Genomic DNA, 23,333 nt, shown 5'->3' with positions numbered 1-23,333 from the left:
ATGGAAAAGTAGCTGAGTCGAAACTTGAAAGCAAAGAACAGGGATGATAGTGTGGGAACCTTTCTGTCCATTTGTACTCAAAGGTGTCATTAGGGGAATGAAGGGTCTCAGGCACAGACGTTTCCCAGGAAAAATGTTTACTGGGCTCTGAGGCCAAAGGACTAACTTAAAGCCTAGAATTGCCAAGACCAGACAACTTCCCAGCTTTTCTATCAATTCTCCTGAAAACAATATTTATTTTCTTTACGTTATTTACAGTCTGCCTTTCTCAACGAGGCTCAATGGAAATCAGTGAAATCAAGAGCGGTGGACTCTAATCTGGAGAGCCAGTGTGGTGTAGTGGTGAACAGTGGTGGTTTGGAGCGGTGGACTCTGATCTGGAGAACCGGGTTTGATTCCCCACTCCTCCGCATGAGCGACAGAGGCTAATCTGGTGAACAGGTTTGGTTTCCCCACTTCTCCACATGAAGCCAGTTGGGTGACCCTGGGCTAGTCACAGCTGTCTTTAGATCTCTCTCAGCCCCACCTACTTCACAGGGTGCCTGTTGTTGGGAGAGGAGGGGAAGGTGAGCGTAAGCCGGTTTGATTCTTCCGTAAGTGGTGGAGAAAGTCGGCGTAGAAAAACCAACTCTTCTTCTTCAAAGTGCACATGAGATTTTGGGTTGCTGTAGCAACCCTGGCATAGTTTAGCCCTTACCAGGATAGGAAGGGGGGGGGGGCAGAGAAGGGTATGAGAGCCAACATGGCGTAGTGGTTAAGAGTGGTGGACTAATCTGGACAACCGGGTTCGATTCCCCAGTCCTCCACATGAAGCCTGCTGGGTGACCTTGGGCCAGTCACAGTTCTCTCTGAACTTTCTCAGCCCACGCGGAGGAAGGCAATGGCAAACCCCCTCCCAACATCTCTTGGCTTGAAAATCCTATGGGGTCACAATATGTTCGCTGTGACTTGACGGTGCTTTCCACCGCCACCATTTTCTTTTTGCTCAGAATCCAACATATTGCTCTATTTCCCCCAAAACAAATCTCAGAAAACAGCCCAATTAGGCACATGGAAAAAACAAATTCCACAAAACATAAAAAATTCTGATTTTGTTTATTTCAAGTTAACTGTACAAAATAGGCAAAGTATAAAATAATCTTGGGGTTTCCATTCCGGAAAGACCAGCACACAGACACAAGAAACCGGATTCATCCCAAACACTTGGTTATGCTTGAACACCCCAGGTGTTCAACGGCACGGACAAACAGGAACCCACCCAGCTTACTTTGGTACACAATTGGAACAAAAACAAAATTATTTCACACCACGTATTACCATCCACATTAAAGTTACGTGTGCAGATAAGCTGTTCCTTTTTTAATAAAAAGAGAAAGAGATGGTTGTATTTAAGACGGCTCGTGCATAAAGAGTCGTCCGGCCGAACAGCGCACAGTGATCGGAAAAGTGCTCGAGAAGACGTTTCCAGCCCCTGATGCACAATCGTGCTGGATTAAGGAATTAACAACAGGCACTATGGAGGGGAGCGTGGGTGTTTTGACCCAGGTGGGATTCTGAGCACGACCAAGAATTCCTAAGGCTGCTTTACCAGGGACATCTCGCCACGTACAATGGGATGCCATGACTGGCAAAACGTGGGGCAACGCAGGGGGAGAGCAAGGCAAACTCTGACGGTTGGAAATGCACCTCCCTGTGTTTCCCCGTGTTTTGCCCGCATTTTTAGGGACCTATTTTATCTCGAATTTCAAAACGCGGGCAAAACATGGGGCAACACGGGGGGAGAGTGAGGCGACCTCTGACGGTCAGAAATGGCATGCATGATCCGAACAAAAATCCGAAGTCGTTGGAGGGGTGACGGCAAGTGAAACAGCCACGCATAAAAGACCTTAGTTACAAATACTACATCTGCTTTCGGTCTTTGGAATTGAAACACGCGAGCTCATCTCCATCAGAGTCCAGAAGGGAACATCAAAAGCGACAGGAGAGGGTCTCCTTCTTCCACGCAGCCACCGCAACGTTTCCATGGCAAACTGATTTTTTGCGTGGCATGCTTCACTGCCCCTTCTGAACATGCTTTTACAACCATCAGCTGCAAATTTCACGACCTCCATGCGAGGTAGGCAGAATGGATGGGCATTTGGTGTTTATGAAGGAGAAACGGAGACCCCAAGGGAACGACATGTGTGATTCGCCTACAGCCACACCCACAACCACCTGCAATAGATAAGGAGGAGGTGTGGGAGCTGCGCCTTCGACCAAGCCCTTTGCAATCTAAGGGGAAATCACAGATCAAGTTGAGCAGGGAGGCTGGGGGCTGAAATGATTAAGATATCAGAAGAGGAATCAGCTGCTCCAGTAAACACACACAACACTGATTCTCTGACTTTAGGCAGATCATGAGAGGGAAGGCAGGAAGGTTTGCACCAGGGTTTTGGCTGTCATAGACCTTTCTTGCACGGCCAGGGTACTGCCGATCGCCACTTTGGGGTGAGGAAGCCATTTTTCTCCAGGCCAGACTGGCCAAGGATCCTGGAGGGTTTTTGTTGCCATCTTCTGGGCATGTAGTAGGGTGTCACTGGGGATGTGTGGGTGGAGGAAGGTAGTTGTGAATTTCCTGCATTGTGCAGGGGGTTGGACTAGATGACCCTGGTGGTCCCTTCCAACTCTATGATAGATGGGTTCTTTTCCAGAGGATGCAGACTTGGGCTCACCCCCTCCCTACTCTGGAGCACAGCCAAAGAAACTCATGGTTATTTTATACGGTTCTTGTGCACAGGCGAAGAAGAAGGAAGACGAAAGAAGGTGATGTTTCCTGAGCAGAGAACAATTGGACTTTGGAGGAGCAAGGGTTGGGAAAAAAGGAAAAGTCTGCTGGTGCTTGAAAGAAACTCATCTGCTAGGATCTCTTTGGCTCTGAATTCACACATGATGTGGGCCAGGGGGATGGGTGGGCTCAGAGTTTCCCCCTAGCATCCTCCCTCCTGTTTCGATGGTTTCAGGCAAAAGTCATTTTTAATGCAGCTACCCAATGGCGAGGGTTTCCCCGCAGAGGGCCTGCAACAACGAAGGCACTGTGAAGGGTTGCATTTTCTACCACTGCAAAATCTGGAACACCCCCCACCCCCCGGGCTCTCCATGCTCCTGTTAAAGGGCGAGAAAGGGATTTTAAAATGGTTTTAAAATGTGATTTTATCATGCGCATTTTGATTTGCTAGCTGCCTTGGTGGCCCTTATGAGGGGAAAAAGGCGGGGTACAAATTTTGTTACGTAAGTAAAAAATAAATATTGTCTACTCTGGCAGGCACTGACTCTCCAGGGTCTCAGGTGGAAGTCTTTCACATCATCTCTCTAGGAGAGCAGTCCAGCAGCTTGCCAGTTGCCAAGATAGACTTCAGCCTAGAAATTTAGCTCCAGGTAGGAACCTCCCTCACTAAGTGGAGGTTCCAATAACGTGTTCAGATTTACACCCAGTATAACTGTCTGAGGGAAAATGAAGAAGAGTTGGTTTTTATATGCCGACTTTCTCTACCACTTAAGGGAGACTCAAACCGGCTTACAATCACCTTCCCTTCCCCTCCCCACAACAGACACCCTGGGAGGTAGGTGGGGCTGAGAGAGCTCTAAGAGAGCTGTGACTAGCCCAAGGTCACTCGGCTGGCTTCATGTGTAGGAGTGGGGAAACCAACCTGGTTCACCAGATTAGCCTCTGCTGCTCATGTGGAGGAGTGCGGAAATCAAATCCGGTTCTCCAGATCAGAGTCCACCGCTCCAAACAACCGCTCTTAACCACTACACCACGCCGGCTCTCTTTAAAAATTTACTTGATGATGAAAAGAAGCCCTGGGAGAAGCCCCTTAAATGAAACATCTTAAGAAAGAAGCCTTGCTAAAAATATATATATAATATATATATATATATTGCAGGTATATATATAGGCTACATGGAGGACAGGTCTACCAGAGGCTAGCTGCTAACCATGGTGACTGCAGGGAGCCTCCGTTTTTAGAGGCAGTAAACCTCTGAACGCCAGCGCCAGGAGGTAACATCATGGGAAGGCCTTGGCCTCTATGCCTTGTTTGCCCTCCCTCCAGGGCAACTGGTTGGAAACTGGTTGGTCACCATTTGTAACAGGATGCAGGGGAGAGGCTGTGGCTCAGTGGCACAGCATCTGCTTGGCATGCAGAAGGTCCCAGGTTCAGTCCCCGGCATCTCCAGTTGAAGGGACCAGGCAAGTAGGTGATGTGAAAGACCTCCGCCTGAGACCCCGGAGAGCCATGGAAAGGGGCCGTGGCTCAGCGGTAGAGCATCTGCTTGGTATGCAGAAGGTCCCAGGTTCAATCCCCGGCATCTCTAGCTAAAGGGACCAGGCAAGTAGGTGATGTGAAAGACCTCTCCGAGAGCCCTGGAGAGCAACTGCCGGTCTGAGCAGACAATACTGACTTGGATGGACCGAGGATCCGGTTCAGTAGAAGGCAGCTTCATGTGACTGGATGGACCACCAGTCTGATCCAGCAGGGCTCTTATGATATTGAATGTGTCACTGGAAAAAACACACAACTTCTACAGTATTTGGATCTGTGCCAGATTACGTCCCCAGAGAGTGAAATCTGTGAATGCCAACTTTTCCCCTCACAGGTAAGCTGTAGGTGAGTTGGAAAATGCTTAAAGGATTATGAGAGAAAACGAGATGAAGAAATCCCCCCAAACTCCGCAATCAGTTATCTAAAAGGCCCTTGCGAGAAGGAAACACGATGCACCAGTTGACAGTTTGTTACCGACAGCTAAAGAACTCTTGGCAAAACACGGTGCTTTGTTGTGGGAGGAACAGCAAGAGAGATGTGCGGCAGGTGGCGTTATGCACAAGTTGAACATCTTGTGGGCATTGTGAGGGATAAAGAGACACATTCGACACATTTTCATTCTTTGCGATGTGGCCTCTTATGTTAATTACTGGAACAGGGTTAAATTTGAAGAAAAAGCATGACAGAGGGCGTGAAGCTATGATTAATGTTATTTTGGATAAATGCATAACATCATGGGAGTGTTGGACGACTCTCGTTGCTAACATATGCACTAAATTTTGGCACATGAACTATGCATTTTGTATGTTTTTTTTAAAAAACGTAATCGGCTTCTTTACAAGAGCAGCTCCCTAAAGAACCTCGAGACCAGGGTGAAGAACAAACCGATTCACACTGAAGAAGCCAGAAAGGAACAGCCGGGCACCTACAAACTCAGTTGGCCACACGTCATATTACAGGAGGACGATGGAGGCAGGAGAACCTCCATCGTCCCCAGTTTTCCAAACAACTCTCTAGAGAGACACGTAGAGTATGCTTGTCTCTGTACCTAGGTCTAAACTGGCTGCAATCTCTCCCAATGTCTTTTGATTTCCTGACAATCCAGACGATTATTTATGTTGGCGAGACAAAATGCCATTCCATCAGGGGAGTTAACGGGTAGTCTGAACGAGGGTACCTTATCGTGAAAGAGCATGCCAACGTGGTTCTGGCCAAACAGACACTCTTCAGCATTCCTCGCTTAGTTGCGACCTGCTCGACGAGGCGAGCTCCAGATGGATAAAGCCTTTTATCTGGGAATCTGCTTGTGAATTGGAAAATTTGAGGGCTCTTTTAGCAGGGGTGGATTTTAATACTGCATTGACAGCTGCCAAGTTTTTATCTCAGTCAATCAAGATTAAAAAAAATACTAATTCTCTTATTGTTTATCTAGATATCTCTCTCTGTATATTTTATACATATATATACACACACACACATATATAAAATTTGTATGAACATATATGAAGCTGCATTATACTGAATCAGACCCTTGTCCCATCAAAGTCGGTACTGTCTACTCAGACCAGCAGCAGCTCTCAAGGGTCTCAGGCAGGGGTCTTTCACATCACCTACCTGCCTAGTCCTTTTAACTGGAGATGCCGGGGACTGAACCTGGGACCTTCCGCATGCCAAGCAGATGCTCTACCACTGAGCCACAGCCCCTCCCTATTCCTTTTTAAAATTTTTGATCTTAGTGTGATGTTGTTGAGCCGAATTGGCTATATGAACAGTATGATTTAAGTAAAGAGCACGCCCCTCTTTCCGAAGCTCTCGGGAGCATCCGGGGAACTTGGAAGAGGGAAAGAGGTCGGCCTCCCACTTCTGCCTGCAGAGGACCCTCCAGAAGCCATGAGAGAGACCCTTGCTTCATCAGAAAAACTCCAACTGTGTGCAGTTCGAAGACGAGCAGAATTGCTCCTTTGCATAGGCACCAAAAGATTCGGGGGCAGGGAGACAGCAGCAGCTTACAAGTGGCTGGTAATCAGGGCCGGCCAAAATGTGGGGACTTGTGGAAACAGCAATGATCCACAGTGTGTGGTCTCAACTGAGAATGGGTACTGCGGGGGCCACCCTGGCTTCACACTCAAAATCCCCCTCCAGGCCTGCGCGGGAAGTAAGAAACCACCCATCGCTTCTTCTCTAGGAGAAGATGAAAACCTTTTAAAGTGGGGAACCACCCCTGCAAAATTATGCACTCTTTCTTCACAATCACATGGGTCAGACTTGTGTAAACATCTCACTTTTCCGCAACCATCCTGGAACTTTGCGAATACTGTATTTATTCAAAACGGAAGCAACCCTTAATATAAAACGACCCCTCAAAAATGTTATAAACCTCCCAACATTTTTCCTGGGCACCAGTGTAACTTGTATGCAAATATAAGATGACCCCCCCCTTTTTTGATAGCATATCTGCCGCCAAGGAAATTGATGCTTACGTTTATATGGGCAGAGGAAGCAGAAAGGAAGAACGCTGTGATGCGTAAATCCTTAACAGTCCGGAAACATGCAAGGGGTCATGATTCAAACAACCACAATATAAGAGAGTTGAAGGAAGCCACCCCACAGGCTGACCCCAGCCATGGAAAGCGGGAGTTATGTGGATGGGTCTTGTCTCAAAGTCCATAAATAAAGCAGATTAGCAATTCCAAACCTGCACCCCATTTGGCACCACCCAGCAGCCTAGGATTGCCAGGTCCCTCTTTGCCACTGGTGGGAGGTTTTTGGGGTGGAGCCTGAGGAGGGCAGGGTTTGGGGAGGGGAGGGGCTTCAATGCCATAGAGTCCAATGGCCAAAGCGGCCATTTTCTCCAGGGGAACTGATCTCTATCGGCTGGAGATCAGTTGTAATAGCAGGAGATCTCCAGCTAGTACCTGGAGGTTATAAGAACAAGAATTTGTGCTGAGAACGACACTGAGCAAAATGGTAACAGCACGGTGGCCAAACACAGTAAAAGAACTGTGACTTTACTTGCTTATCACTTATGTGCAGGAGTTATGATATGCTGGCGTTATAATTACACAGGAATTAATTGCATCCTTGATCTTTTGTATCTTTGTACCCTTGTTCATGTGCCCAATTTATTGTGTAGAAACCATTCTATTGATTGTTACTTTTATTGCTTCAGTTTGCAATACTGTGGCTATTATAATATAGCTTATATTAGTACATATACTTGACTCAATAAAGGAAGCCACAGCCTTCAATTTGCAAGATCTGAGCAAGGCTGTCAAAGAGGACATTTTGGAGGACTTTCATTCATAGGGTTGCCATGAGTCAGAAGCGACTTGACGGCACTTAACATACACACAGTACATACTTACTGTACAGTTCTTTTATGGTGTTTGGCCACCGTGCTGTTATCATTTTGCTCAGTACCTGGAGGTTGGCAACCCTCCAGCAGCCTAACTGCAAACTCCCTTCAATCCAGACATCCCGCCAAACCACGGTTTGGCAAAGTTCACCGTGGCTTGCTATACTCTAATATCCCAAACAGCAAAGCACGGTCCCTTGCCGTCCCGTCATTTCACTCCCGGACTTTATGAAGCAGAGCCCCAGAAAACAAAACAAAACCCTCAGCTCCGATTCGTGGTTTGCGGGTGGTGATTTTGGAAGCCCAAATTAGGGTTTGAGCCCTGAGGTACGGTGAGCACAAACCAGGGTGTGGTGCAGTGTCTCAACTGAAACAGTCGACGCTAAGCTAAGCAAGGACTTTCCATAGAAAGCCGTAGGCTAGCAGGGTGGGGAGGGGAGGGGCAGCAGAATTCATACACCGGCTTGTCTCAGGCAAGGTGCCAAGGAAAAGTGGGACGCCGCGTCGGCTGCAGCGTGTACAACCCGAGGTCCAGAATTCAACCCTGACAACTTAACCTCTTTCGATCTTTCCAATGAGACCGCCCCCTCTTCCTCTTTCCAGATAAAGTGCAGATGGTCAAAACATTCCTCATCTGTCTCTTGTCCGTTTCCGTTGGAAGAACAGGGAAGGATAAAAACTCCCCAAAGCCAAAAGCACGGAGCTGGGAAAGGCCCCCTCTTTACCCCCCCGCCCCAAGCGGCTCCCTAGACGGAGGTTTCAGACTGCAAGCGAAAGGCAAACTTGTGAGATTTCGGGTCTATGAACTCCTCCGAGAGTTTGATGAAGGGGATCTTCTTCACACTTGCGACAAGACTGAAGTCCAAGCATTTGAGGACAAACACCACGTCGTCCCTTAATCCTTTGGTGACGGCTTCCTCGCTAATGAGCGTCCAGTGCTTGGACAACCAACGGTCCCTGTCATACTGCAAGGTCGGGCCCGGACGGAGGTAACGCTCCAGGAAGGCCTAAAGAGAAAGGGAAACGGTGAGGACTAGGAACCTGCTAGGAAACTGCTTAGTTGTCACTATATTTAAAAATAAAAACAATATTTCAATAGGAAAAAAGAAGGCTATGGGTGTTTCCACACGAGTTATTTGCCCCCAGTGGGAGACAGTTGGGAAATGGGGTTTCCCCCCCTGCTTCCTCACATCAAGGTGGTGCATTTGTGAGCCCCCCCATACTCCCAGTGACCCATACTTCATGGCCATCTTCTGGGCATGAAGTTATGGGTCACTGGGTGTGTGTGTGTGGGGGAGGTAGTTTGGATTTTCCTGCATTGTGCAGGGGGTTGGACTAGATGACCCTGGTGGTCCCTTCCAACTCTATGATTCCCCCCTCAGCATGGTGTAATGGTTAAGAGTGGTGGTTTGGAGCGGTGGACTCTTATAAGGAGAACTGGGTTTGATTCCCCAATCCTCCGCATGAGCGGCGGAGGCTAATCTGGTGAACTAGGCTGGTTTCCCCATTTCTCCACACGAAGCCAGCTGGGTGACCATGGGCTAGTCACACTCTCTCAGCCCCACCTACCTCACAGGGTGTCTGTTGTGGGGAGGGGAAAGGAAGGCAATTGTAAGCCGGTTTGAGTCTCCCTTAAGTGGTACAGAAAGTCGGCATATAAAAACCAACTCTTCTTCTCCTCCTCCCCGGGCCCAACCCTCCTTCCTTCAGCCGGCAGAACCCCACCAAGCGAAGGCACAGCTACCTTCCCACTCGGTGTTTTGGCAGCTAAACCCTTGGAGACACCCACACCCAGCAGAACGAGTTTTGCTTCCAGGCCCTCGCTTGACACCACGCTTGACGTTTTACTCAGCGCAAGCCCTGGGGTAGGGCGGGGGAAGTTCTGCCAGAAAACGTTTGAAGCCGAGCCTGTTCGACGCTCAGGTGGGAATGCAGAGCAGAGCTAATAAAATTGTAGCCCTGCGTGTGCTCAAAACTCCTGGAAGTAGATCAAGGCCGGAGATGAGTGGCCAGACGGTTCCAGAGCAGTGACTGAAGAGAAAGGGGTGAAGAACGCTTATTCCATAGCGCAGCGCTGGGAAAACAGGAATGGGGATGTGCAAACTGGGAGGAGGAGGAGGAAGAATAAGCAGAAGAAGCAGAGCTGGTTTTATATGCTGACTTTCTCTACCACTTAAGGAAGAATCAAACCGGTTTACAATCACCTTCCCTTCCCCTCCCCACAACAGACACCCTGGGAGGTAGGTGGGGCTGAGAGAGCTCAAAGAGAACTGTGATTAGCCCAAGGTCACCCAGTTGGCTTCATGTGGAGGTTCACCAGATTAGCCTCCACCGCTCACGTGGAGGAGTGGGGAATCAAACCCGGTTCTCTAGATGAGAGTCCACTGCTCCAAACCACCGTTCTTAACCACTACACCCCATTCCAATGGGGAAACGGGAGGGTCTCTTTGTCCCTTTTGGTCCTATTCATGGCCTTTTATGCAGGGACGTTTCCCCGTGGTCACCCCCGCCGACTGCTTCAGGGCTTCCTTTTGATTATGCGTGCCTTTCCTGCCCATCAGAGGAAGCCTCACTCTTCCTGCGCATTTTCCAGATTTCGGCTAAAACAGCATCTGGAAAACACGGGTACAACGGTTACTCTGCTTTGGTTAGACCTCCCCTAGAGTACTGTGTTCAGTTTTGGGCACGTCAATTTAAGAAAGATGTAGACAAGCTGGGACGTGTCCAGAGGAGGGCAACAAAGATGGTGAGAGGTCTGGAGACCAAGTCCTATGAGGAAAGGTTGAAGGAGCTGGGTATGTTTAGCCTGAAGAGGAGAAGACTGAGAGGGGATATGGATAACCATCTCCAAGTACTTGAAGGGCTGTCACATAGAGGGTGGTGCCGACGTGTTTTCTGTTGTCCCAGAAGGTTGGGCCAGAACCAACAGGTGGAAATTAAATCAAAAGATTTTCCGGTTAAACATTAGGAAGAACTTCCTGACAGTTAGAGCGGTTCCTCAGTGGAACAGGTTTCCTCGGGAGGTGGTGGGCTCTCCTTCCTGGAGGTTTTGAAGTAGAGGCTAGATGGCCATCTGTCAGCAACGCTGATTCTATGACCTGAGGCAGATGATGAGAGGGAGGGCATCTTGGCCATCTCCTGGGCGTGGAGTAGGGGTCACTGGGGGTGTGGGGGGGAGGTAGTTGTGAATTTCCTGCATTGTGCAGGGGGTTGGATTAGATGACCCTGGTAGTCCCAACTCTATGATTCTATGAACACATGGGGAGAGCGAGGCGACCTCTGACGGGCTGCTTCGCATGGCGAAACACTGAGGCGAGGGTTAACAAGCCCTGGCTGCTCCCTCCTGCTCTCTAGAAAGGGACCCAAGGGGGAAAGGAGCTTCATGCGTGAAGATTGGGAGGGAGGGGGAGAAGGATTCTCAGGAAGGTGTGTTCCGCACCCGCTCGGGGCAAGTGAACTAACAACAATTATTTTATTACAGCCACAGGCCAGCATAAAATATAAAATATACATCCTATGATAAAATAATACAACTCCGACTTACAGCATCTCATCCATACTAGTTAATCTGAAGGTTTGCCCAGAAGGTCTTTGCTCTTCATAAATGCCTTCTGTTTCCAGCAAACATAAGAGCAAAATTTTGCTACGGAATATGAGGAAGAAGAAGAGTTGGTTTCTATATGCCGACTTTCTCTACCACTTAAGGGAGATTCAAACCGGCTCACAATCACCTTCCCTACCCCTCCCCACAACAGACACCCCGTGAGGTAGGTAAGGCTGAGAGAGTTCGGAGAGAACTGTGACTAGCCCAAGGTCACCCAGCTGGCTTCATACGTAGGAGTGGGGAAACTAATCCAGTTCACCAGATTAGCCTCCGCCGCTCATGTGGAGGAGTGGGGAATCAAACCCGGTTCTCCAGATCAGACTCCACCGCTCCAAACCACTGCTCTTAACCACTATACCACGCTGGCTCTGAGATATAAGTCACCCTGTCTTCCAATAGATATTCTACCAAGGAGGCCTCGGAGGTGTAAGAGTGTACAAATCGAGACAGGAGGGGAGTAATTAAACGATTTCTGGCATCATCATAATGTTCACAACGGAGCAAAATATGTGCTGGCGTCTCCACCGTATCCATGGGACAAGAGCATTTGCTTGTCTCTCTAGTTCAGGGGTGGGGAACGTCAGGCCCATGGGTCATTTAAGGCCCACGAAATCATTTGGTCTGGCCCTTTGTGCGTCCTGGCAGATCTCTAGCTCAGAAGGATCTAAGACTGGCGATCCGTCCCCTCCTGCAGACAGGAACAGCCTCTATGCAAGGCAGATGTGAGTTTGTTTTGCCCAGAAAAGGAACCTTTCCCCGCCCTTGCAGAAGAGTCATTAGCTATGGAGCTGCTAGGACCGCCCAAGAAACTGTGTTAACCCTTTCCCACCCAGGCCGTGGAGAAATGTGTTCCCTCTGTACTACAAGAGGGCTGGGGGTGGAAGTGGTGACAATGGAGGGGTTAAAGGGGGCAGGGCCAGAATGCATGGGGGGGAGTTCTTAGCCATTGTGCCCTCATTTCACCCCTGCAGACGGAGGTAGCAGGAGCTGGCTGTAGAATCCGGCCCCGACCATGTGGAGCAGGAGCAACTCCGGCGTGCAGCTGGACGGCTACGCCCGGCTGGTGCAACAGACCATCCTGTGCCACCAGGTGGGCAAGTGCGCCACCGGTTGGATGCCTGCCTGCTTGTCCGTGCCGGGGGGGGAGTCATCTGGGGCAGCTGCCTGCTTGGGGCTTGGCCGGCTAATTTTAAAGTTGATAATTTTGTATGGCCCGCGAATGATGTTATAAATATCCAAATGGCCCTTGGCGGAAAAAAGGTTCCCCACCCCTGTTCTTGGGCAATGAAGAAACCTTCCTGAAAGCACAGCAGATGGAAGGGCATCAAATCGGGCCCTAGAAAAAGCCCATCTTAATGTTGGGGAAGTAACTGAGGTTAGAATTGCTGCCTGTCCGTGACCTAAGGTTTTTAAAGCAGTTAAAGAAGAACAGCATTGTTGTTTTGAAACTCAATATCAGTGAGACGTTGAAGGACCACAGACTTTCTTCAGTCCCAACTCTATCAGATTTTGTGGATCAAAACCAATTGTAGATAATTTTTTTGATGATCATAGACTAGAATCACAGAATCATAGAGTTGGAAGGGACCACCAGGGTCATCTAGTCCAACCCCCTGCACAATGCAGGAATTTCATAACTACCTCCCCCCTCACAGCCCCAGTGACCCCAACATGCCCTGAAGATGTCCAAGATGCCCTCTCTCTCATCTGCCTCTCACGAACTGCCTAAGGTCATAGAATCAGCATTGCTGACAGATGGCCATCTACGTAAAGGTAAAGCTCCCCTGTGAAAGCACTGGGTCATTCCTGACCCATGGGGTGACGTCACATCCCGACGTTTCCTAGGCAGACTTTGGTTACGGGGTGGTTTGCCAGTGCCTTCCCCAGTCATCTTTCTTTTACCCCCAGCAAGCTGGGTACTCATTTTACCGACCTCGGAAGGATGGAAGGCTGAGCCAACCTTGAGCCGGCTACCTGAAACCGACTTCCATCGGGATTGAACTCAGGTTGTGAGCAGAGCTTGGACTGCAGTACTGCAGCTTACCACTCTGCGCCACGGGGTTCCTTTGATGGCCACCTAGCCTCTGTTTAAAAACCTCCAGGGAAGGAGCGCTTACCACCTCCCGAGGAAGCCTGTTCCACTGAGGAACTGCTCTAACTGTTAGAAAATTCTTCCTAATGTCTAGACAGAAACTCTTTTGATTTAATTTCAACCCATTGGTTCTGGTCTGACCTTCTGGGGCAACATAAACCAACTTGGCACCCTCTCCATATGATAGCCCTTCAAGTACTTGAAGATGGTTATCATATCCCCTCTCAGGTTTCTCCTCTCCAGGCTAAACATACCCAGCTCCTTCAACCTTTCCTCATAGGATCCTATCAGACCATGATGGACATGGCACTACGGATAAAAAATTGTGTTAATAGCCCAGTTAGATTAGGGGCAGGAAAACTGTCCCGCGGACGTGGTACCTGCGGGGTCATGTTGTTGGTGATGCAGAAGGCCAGGTGCTGCAGGATGTTCTCCATGGTGTGGTAATGCTGCTGCCGGGTCGTGCGGAGGTACTTCTGCAGGGCCCTCGCCATGGACGGGAAGATGGCCTGAGCCGCCTCTCGGGGGTCCATCACCTCCCCCGGGGCCTTCTGCTGCTCGTCCACCTGGAGGCGCCTGATGTGGGTGAACGCTTCTTCAACCGCAACCACCAGCCTGCACCGCAAGGAAGCAGAAGAGGTCTCTCATCCTCAGCGATGCGACTAAGGGGGTAACAGCACGGTACGCCCGACGCGTGCCAGGTCACGGGCGCACGAACGGACTCACGGTCCCTAGGGCTCAGGACGGCTAACAACATATAAACACAGCAAATAGGAGGAGAAGAAGAGGAAGAAGAAGGGAGAAGGGGAGGGGGAGGGGAGGAGGAGAAGGAGACTTTCTCTGCCGCTTAAAGGAGAGTCAAACCGGTTTACAATCACCTTCCCTTCCCCTCCCCACAACAGACACCCTGTGATGTAGGTGGGGCTGAGAGAGCTCTAAGAGAGCTGTGACTAGTCCAAAGTCGCCCAGCTGGCTTCGGGTGTAGGAGCGGGGAAACAAATCCAGTTCACCAGATTAGCCTCCGCGTGGAGGAGTAGGGAATCGAACCCAGTTCTCCAGATCAGAGTCCACCTCTCCAAACCACCGCTCTTAACCACTACACCACGCTGGCTCTGACTATATCATTAAACCATAAAATCTCATCTCAGCTAATAATGTACTTTCAAATACTTTAATGATACTGTTCATACGGCCAATGTCACACTGAGATCAAAATAAAAAGGAAAGGGGAAAAAAAAGGATCTAAATAGCCCATAAGGAAATTAGCATTTTTTTAAACCTTAATTGACTGGGAAATGAAATTTGGCGACTCCCGATGTAGCATTAAAATCCACCCCTGCTAAAAGAACCCTCAGATTATCCAGTTTAGAGACAGATTCCCAAATAAAGGGCTTTATCCCTCCGTCTCTAGCCTCGTTGAGCAAGTCACAGCTAAACAAGGAATGCTGAAGGGTTGTCTATGTGGCCAGAACCGCATTGACATACTCTCTCACAGTACGGTACCCTATTTATGGTTTTAGAAATTTTTTATTTTGAAAAAGATAATTCAAAAAGAAAAAGAGTACGGAACCCTATTTAAACGACCTATTAACCCCCTGATGGGATGGCATTCAGTCTAAGCTAGTAACGTATCCTATCCTTTGTACTGATGAGGCCCTAAAATGCAGTCCAGTTACCCAATTACCCAGCAAATTTGGGATCAGGATCCTGTGCAGAGTCCTCATATGAGTTCGGTTTGGAAACAGGAACCAGTATACTGAGGTCCAAATGCCTTAAATCAGGATGTTGAAAGAATACAATCTAAATTCCTACGTAAAATTCTTGGAACACCAAAATGTATTCCTTGTGTCTAGAAACAAATCAAAGGCTTATGGACACTAGAGCTTGGCTGGTAACAATCAAATTTTGGCTTCAGTGGCATTTCAAGGCTGATCTAAATAGTTTTAACTCTCACATGCTAACTGAATCTCAATCATCCATATGGATAAGACATATTGAGAAAAAAACTAGATAAATAGGGATTTCTTTAGATTCCCTGTATTGCCTCACTGAAAAGTCAGCGTTTGAGGTGATCAGACATAGGCTTTTAGACATAGAAATGCAGGAACTTAGAAGCCATGCAGGTAGTAGACGTTCCCCCTTGAGTTGAGAGCCGTGGCCAAACAGACAACATATAGCACTATACTTTACGTGTCTAACTGCAACGCAACAGAGTAGGGCATATATGCTTGCCAGGCTAAAAGCACCACCCTCCGCCTTGCTATATGGTAGATTTAATAAAATCCCATTTGGGGACAGAGTTTGCCCTTGAGGGAGTGGTGAAATTGAATCCCTTGTGCATGTCCTTTTCAATTGTTGCTTTTGTGCTTGTATAAAGGTAAAGGTCCCCTGTGCAAGCACCGGGTCATTCCTGACCCATGGGGTGACATCACATCCCGACGTTTACTAGGCAGACTTTGTTTGCCGGGTGGTTTGCCAGTGCCTTCCCCAGTCATCTTCCCTTTACCCCCAGCAAACTGGGTACTCATTTCACCGACCTCGGAAGGATGGAAGGCTGAGTCAACCTTGAGCCGCCTACCTGAAACCGACTTCTGTCGGGATCGAACTCAGGTCGTGAGCAGAGCTTTTGACTAAAGTACTGCAGCTTACCACTCTGCGCCCCGGGGCTCCGATCCCAATTCATTGACCCACTGTTCGTAAACAGGGAATGGCTCTCTGGTGAAATCAGAACATCCTATCTCATGACCACACAAAACCCAAAAATAATTGAATTGGTGGCAAGGTTCTTACAGCTAGCAATCAGGTATCGTGAATGGTGTGTAGCTTTCCTTAATGGCTGATTTGGGATGGTTTTATCCAATTTTATTTATTCGTACTTGGTTTTATCCAAATGTATGTTCTACTTTTTTATATGCCAATAAAGGCTTGTGCTGTGACTAAGGTCCAAATACATGGTCCATCGTTTGATTCTCTGAAGAAGAAATGGAGAAACAGGTGTGAATACCGGATCCCTGTAAAAAGGACGTTGACGGACACATAATCCTGTTCTGCGCAGGATCCTGATCCCATATTTGCTGGGAGATCAGTGGATACATTTTCATCTTTGGACTTCTCATCATTTAGATCAGGCTTGTCCAAACTGCGGCCCCCAGGCCGCATGCGACCCAGGCCGGCTATGAATGCGGCCCAACACAAAATCGTAAACTTACTTAAAACATTATGAATCAGCTATCATTAGTGTTAGTGTATGTTATGTGCGGCCCAAGTTAGTATTAGTGTATTATATGTGTGGCCCAAGGAAATTCTTCTTCCTCCAATGTGGCCCAGGGAAGCCAAAAGATTGGACACCCCTGATTTAGATCTTCTTTTGACTCTGTTTAGTCACTGGCTTGCAAGGTTTGTTATTGGCTGCTTATATGGGCATTTCATAAGAGCCCCGTGGCACAGAGTGGTAAGCTGCAGTACTACAGCCCAATCTCTGCTCATGACCTGAGTTCGATCCCGACAGAAGTCGGTTTCAGGTAGCCGGCTCAAGGTTGACTCAGCCTTCCATCCTTCCGAGGTCGGTCAAATGAGTACCCAGCTTGCTGGGGATAAAGGGAAGATGACTGGGGAAGGCACAGGCAAACCACCCAGTAAACAAACACTGCCTAGTAAATGTCGGGATGTGACGTCACCCCATGGGTCAGGAATGACCGAGTGCTTGCACAGGGGACCTTTACCTATATGGGCATTTCATAGCATTGTGATATTTATTGTGGTAATCTACCGCACAATACAGATATTACCTGTCATTCACCTGTATATATGGTTTCTTGTTAGCCACGGTTGCTGTGATTTAGTTTGAAGTACCTGGAGGTTGGCAACCCTAGCTGGGCAGCTGGAAGGAGGGGGTTAAGCTCTCTGCATTACTTCTGCCTGTCCTTAGGTACAGCTGAATGCTGTGAGACACACCCAAGCTTGGTGGCTTTCGATGGGCTTTAAGTGCGCTTAATTCCCCAAAGGACTGAGGCGTAAGGACAAACAAAGAAGCATTCCTCAGGTGGGGGGGGAGAAAAGCCTTTTGAGCTCCATTAGGAGCAAGCAATCTCCACCTCCCTTTGCTGTCGCCCTAAGGAGGAGAGGGAAATCACCCAAGAATGCTGGAACAGAGGTGAAGCTAGGGTTGCCAGGTGCCCCCCCCAATTGGGGGATGGGGGGTAGGGTTGCCAGATCCAGGTTGCGAAACTCCTAGAGCAGCGGATCTCAACCTTTTTTGCTCCATTCCCCCCCTTTCACCATTGTTCAGAATATAATTCCCCCCTTCCCAAGATAGTCTAAATAATAATTTTTAAAAAACTACAATTTTACAGATTGCACATAATTCTGCCCCCTGGAACCCTAAAATTCACCCCTGGGGTGAGAACCTCTGTTCTACAGATTGGGGTTGGAGCCTGGGGAGGACAGGGACCTCAGAGGGGTACAATGCCGCAGAGTCCACCCTCCAAAGAATCCATTGGGTGAAAACGCATGGTCGCTTTATCCTCCTTTAATCCCTGTTTTAACCAGGATCGAACACACATTAAGCGAAATGCATGTGTCTGATCCTGGCTGAATCCTGGCTGAAACAGGGATTAAAGGAGGATAAAGTGACCATGCGTTTTCACCCATTGTCTCCAAGGGAACTGGTCTCTATAGTCTGGACAGGAGGTGTATTTCTGGGGGATCCCCAGGTCCCACCTGGAGGCTGGCCTCTCAAGGTGAAGCCGGTCATGGTACTTTTTGGAAGGGAGGGGCAGGAATAGGATCACCAACCTCCAGGTACGAGCTGGAGATCTCCCGCTATTGATTAGAGTCCACCGCTCATGTGTAGGAGTGGGGAATCGAGCCCAGTTCTCCACATGAGCCTCCGCTGCTCATGTGTAGGAGTGGGGGAATCGAACCCGGTTCTCCAGATCAGAGTCCAGCGCTCCAAACTACAGCTCTTAAACACCGCACCACGCCGGCAGTCCTTGGGGGTTGGATTTGAAGCCGCACCATGGAAGGTCCCTTCTGGCTTGCTCAAGGGCGGGCGGCATTCCACCCTCCTTCGTTCACTATGCAGGGCTCTTGGTTGAAGCACCCCTGCTTTCACCCAGCTGAGCAAACAAACCATTCCCGAGCAAATGCAAACTACTCTTCGGTTGCAGGGTGGAGACAGCAACTGGGGTGGGGTGGGGGAAGGACATCTGGTTTTACAAAGGAAGATAAGAGCAGTAATGGAAAACTCTTTCCCCGCTGCATTCTGCTGAGAAGGCCCCCTCTCCATTCCTTGCACTGGAACAGGGAGGGAAGCAGCCCATGTATAAACAGAGAAGCCAAAAAGGGGGAGGAGGAGGAGGAGGAGAAGTTGGTTTTTATATGCTGACTTTCTCTACCACTTAAGGAAGAATCAAATTGTCTTACAATCACCTTACCTTCCCCTCCCCACAACAGACACCCTGGGAGGTAGGTGAGGCTGAGAGAACAGTGACTAGCCCAAGGTCACCCAGTTGGCTTCATGTGAAGGAGTGGGGAAACAAATCCAGTTCCCCAGATTAGCCTCCGCCGTTCATGTGGAGGAGCAGGGAATCAAACATGGTTCTCCAGATCAGACTCCACCACTCCAAACCACCGCTCTTAACCACCATACCACGCTGCAGCAGAAGAGGCTACACCAATTTGGGCATGGAGAGGTGATCAAACCGTGTTTCTCTCCCCCCCCCCCCTCCCAACTCCAGACTGGGGGGAAAAAACAGTGGGTTATCTTGGCTTGACCCACAGCCAATCCTGACCTCGCTCGACGTTTCCGGACCCTGCGCTCGTGGTCGGCTTCTTCGTAGTACAGCTCGTTGTGGCTGGAATCCCGGCGGTGAGCGGCGGCGGCAATCATGGCCCGGGACTGACTGGCAGCGTTGTTATCGGGCCCTTCGGGGAGAAGTCCAACAGGAAGACGGAGGGTGAAAAAAGGGACACGTTCAACATGAACGAGGCCTCGGGCCAAGTCGGCCTGCCAATGAACCGCAGCCCCCCCAAACACTCGGCCTAAGATAACCCATTCTCTGAGAAAGACGCAAAACCCCATTCCCATCACAAGCGCCCCTTTGAGGAGCAGCTGTGAGGTTGAAAAGGTGCGTTTGGGGGACATAAACAGAGGGAAACCTAAGCAAGACAGGAAGCCCTCTTATAAAATCCCTCTCGCCTTCATCGTATCATACCAGGGCACTCAGGTCTGTGCTGGAAAGACTGCGGCACCCCAGCTGGTGGACGTGCCCAAAAGTTAGTTTATTTGGGGAGAAGATTTTGCGAGACAGAATTAATCACGAAATGCAAAGTCCCTCAGGATGCCTTAACCGTCTTACTAGAAAAATTTGATATGCAACCTACAATAGCCTATGATGTTTTGATATGCAACCTACAAAATTTGATATGCAACCTACAAATGGAGAATGAATACTGTTTGTTCCTACAGATTTAGTGGCATGCTTGATGCTGTTTGATCCTACTGATTTAGTGGCACGTTTACTTATGTATTTTTCTTTCTAGTTTTATCCGCTGTAAGCGTCGGATATGATCAAGCATTGTAAATTTTACCCATATTTAGTATTTGTTCTGATATTAAATAGCTGTGTATCTTGGTAATTTTGCCATTTTTAACCATTTTAATAGCAAATCCATTTTGTATTTGTTTTACCCTATACTATTCAACTATGTAAATTCGCCTTTTTGATGGCCTATGACTGCAAATAAATTATTGATTGATTGATATACAACAACTCTCTACCTCCAAAAGGGAACTGATTTCAATACTACTACTGGCAGCAAAATTTCTGATAGCCTTCTACTGGAAAAAAGCCAACATGCCTTCTACTGGGCAGTGGTAGGAGAAGGTGTGGAATCTTTTTAGATAAGATACCTTCACAACTCAAGGTAGCAAATAACTTATCTTACTCTATGAACTTTTTAAATAGATTGCTGCCTTTTCTAGAATATGTGGAGAACGGGGCATCACGAAGCGAACAATACTCATGAAACTATCATATGATTTGCATTTATTAAGTTCTGCTAAGTGAATATGATAACCATCAAGTACTTGAAGGGCTGCCATATATAGGAGGGTGCCGAGTTGTTGTTTTCTGTTGCCCCATAAGGTCGGACCAGAACCAACGGGTTGAAATTAAATCAAAACAGTTTCTGTCTAGACATTAGGAAGAATTTTCTAACAGTCAGAGCGGTTCCTCAGTGGAACAGGCTTCCTCGGGAGGTGGTGAGCTCTCCTCGCCTGGAGTTTTTTAAGCAGAGGCTGGATGGCCATCTGTCAGCAATGCTGATTCTATGACCTTAGGCAGATGATGAGAGGGAGGGCATCTTGGCCATCTTCTGGGCATGGAGTTGGGGTCACTGGGGTGTGGGGGGGGGGAAGGCAGTTGTGAATTTCCTGCATTGTGCAGGGGGTTGGACTAGATGACCCTGGTGGTCCCTTCCAACTCTATGATTCTATGAAATTGTATGATTTTTGTAAAAAGCACCGATGTATAACTTCAGAACATATATTGGAACCAAGTATTGGAACTTATCTAGACTGTACAAGGATGTTTAACCTACTGCTGTTGCATTTTTATTTTTATTGATGTTGTTCTAAAAACTAAAATTAAAGAGTTATAAAAAATTAAAAAACAAATAAACCCCAGGCAACTCACAAGAGTAGAAATTGCGATTCAACACGTTTATAAGGAAGAGCTCCACAAAACAAGGGTGAGCACATATAAAATGGGTGGGGGGAAGCACACAGACGGAAGAGGCTACTTACCCTCTGCAAAGTACATTTTCAGCGTGGCCACAAGGGCAGCTGGGACACGGGAGGGGCAAGCCCGCAAGGAGACAAAAGAAGAAGCACGAAGGGAGGCCGGAGAAACAGGGGAGGGGGAGACAAGACAGAAAATGACACCGAGAGACGTGAGACGACAACGGAACCACAGCGGGGCCGCAAACGACCCCCCATCGGAACAAGAGCCTTTCTGGACGCGACGGGCCAGCCCGAAACGCCTCTCCTGGAAAAGCGGGCGACAGGAAGGTGCCCGACGCCGGGTATGACCCCCGCAAGATCAGGCCGCTGTACCCCAACTCTTGCCAATCTCCAGACCCTCTAGCCTAATTCCATTTTTTAACTGAAACTGCCAAGGATGGGATGGAGCATTTTCTGTGCGCGTTGTGTACAATCTTCAAGGATGGAGTTCCAGCACCCCTGATCCCTAGGGTTGCCAGGTCACTCTTTGCCACCGGCGGGAGGTTTTAGGGGCAGAGCTTGAGGAGGGTGGGGTTTGGGGAGGGGAGGGACTTTAATGCCATAGAGTCCAATCGCCAAAGCAGCCATTTTCTCCAGGTGAATTGAACTCCATCGGCTGGAGATGTCATAATAGCAGGAGATCTCCAGCTAGTACCTGGAGGTTGGCAACCCTACCCACCCCTGTATCATTTTATACTGGTGGTTTTCTATGTAGCCTGTAATCCAGGTCAAGTGTTTTTATTATATCTACTGTGCACTCTAATTAAATATAATTATTTTTACAAGATTTTTAGTTTTCAGCTCAACCTTTGAGGCTCCCTATATTTTTATGGCTGAGGGGTTTTTTTGTTTCCCCCTTTTTTGTGGTCCACCCCCCAAAAAATATCCAGGTATTTCCCAACCCAGAGCTGGCAATCCTGCCTCCTACTCTCTGGTGCGCTGGGCTGGGCAATCACCTAGCAGCAAGACACTTTTGCTGAGGAAGAGGAAGAGTTGGTTTTTACATGCCGACTTTCTCTACCACTTAAGGAAGAATCAAACCGGCTTACAATCACCTTCCCTTCCCCTCCCCACAACAGGCACCCTGTGAGGGAGGTGGGGCTGAGAGAGTGTGACTAGCCCAAGGTCACCCAGCTGGCTTCGTGTGTAGGAGCGGGGAAACAGATCCAGTTTACCAGATTAGCCTCCGCCGCTCATGTGGAGGAGGGGGAATCGAACCCGGTTCTCCAGATCAGACTCCACCGCTCCAAACCACCATTCTTAACCACCGCACCATGCTGGCTCTCTTTTTAGCATGGAAATGGAGGGCTTACTTTAAAAGAGAAGGCAGTGAAGAGGAGTTAAGAAAGCCCTCAACACTTCCCGAAGAGCGTCTTACCAATATTCACAAATATACCTCCGGTCCCCTTTCCCGCCTGTAACCTACCATCGACATTGTAGACCTTCAGGCCCGCCATGTGCTTTGCGGCACGTGCTTTCGAAGCCGTGATCAACGTTGGGTTGTAGACGGCAAAGTCTCTGTAGTAATTTTCCAAAACAGCCACAGCAGCACGTTGGATACTGGAAAGAGAGAGAAGGAGAAACACACTTCAAAAAAAACGCATACATGTCGAGAATGCCAAGTCCGAGGGATTCTTTTGGGTGGGTCACCAAAACACCAAATTACAAAACCCTGGGGTATGGGTCCCAAGGCATGTCCCTGTTCCGCGGGTTCAATAGAGGACCTCCCGCATATTTTGTTTCGTCGCCCATTTTATGACTCCATTCGTTTTAAATTGACCCAACATATCCCAGCTGTATTTGATACAGTTGAGGGCCGAGTTAGATTTTTAATGGCAGACGTTAATTCTAAGATCACGTTTAGCGTGGCTTTTTAAAATTATATTAGGCTTTAAAAGAAGAAATTTGTTGAAAATTAGGCTCTGAAGTTACCATAGAAAGAATATTTTAGGGGAACTATAATGTTTAAATCAGCAATAATTAAATTTTATTCATGTAATTCTGGGTGTTGTGGGTTATATATTTTGTATGGTTTTAATCTGAATATTGTTAAGGTCTGTGACTACAACATTAATAAAATTGGTTGACTGAGTCCCATGGCGCAGAGTGGGAAGCTGCAGTTCTGTAGTCAAAAGCTCTGCTCACGACCTGAGTTCGAACCCGACGTAAGTCGGTTTCAGGTAGCTGGCTCAAGGTTG

General features: G+C 48.3%; 1 protein-coding gene across 1 annotated transcript in view; it reads right to left on the bottom strand.

Moving 5' to 3' along the window:
* Positions 1 to 8,402: 8,402 nt before the first annotated feature.
* The window catches only part of VANGL1 (VANGL planar cell polarity protein 1), a 39,150-nt gene continuing 24,219 nt past the window's right edge, over positions 8,403 to 23,333 (bottom strand). Inside the window, exons 4-7 of the mRNA XM_056848695.1 lie at positions 22,562 to 22,695; positions 19,145 to 19,277; positions 13,733 to 13,967; positions 8,403 to 8,663 (exon numbers count right to left, since the gene is read on the bottom strand). Coding sequence (XP_056704673.1) covers positions 8,403 to 8,663; positions 13,733 to 13,967; positions 19,145 to 19,277; positions 22,562 to 22,695 — 763 coding nt within the window. The remainder of the gene's footprint in view (positions 8,664 to 13,732; positions 13,968 to 19,144; positions 19,278 to 22,561; positions 22,696 to 23,333) is intronic.

Source organism: Euleptes europaea, chromosome 4 (genome assembly GCF_029931775.1).
Source record: "Euleptes europaea isolate rEulEur1 chromosome 4, rEulEur1.hap1, whole genome shotgun sequence".
Lineage (NCBI taxonomy): Eukaryota > Metazoa > Chordata > Lepidosauria > Squamata > Sphaerodactylidae > Euleptes > Euleptes europaea.
The sequence above is the reverse complement of the archived record's forward strand: the minus strand, read 5'-3'. Positions and strand labels throughout refer to the sequence as shown.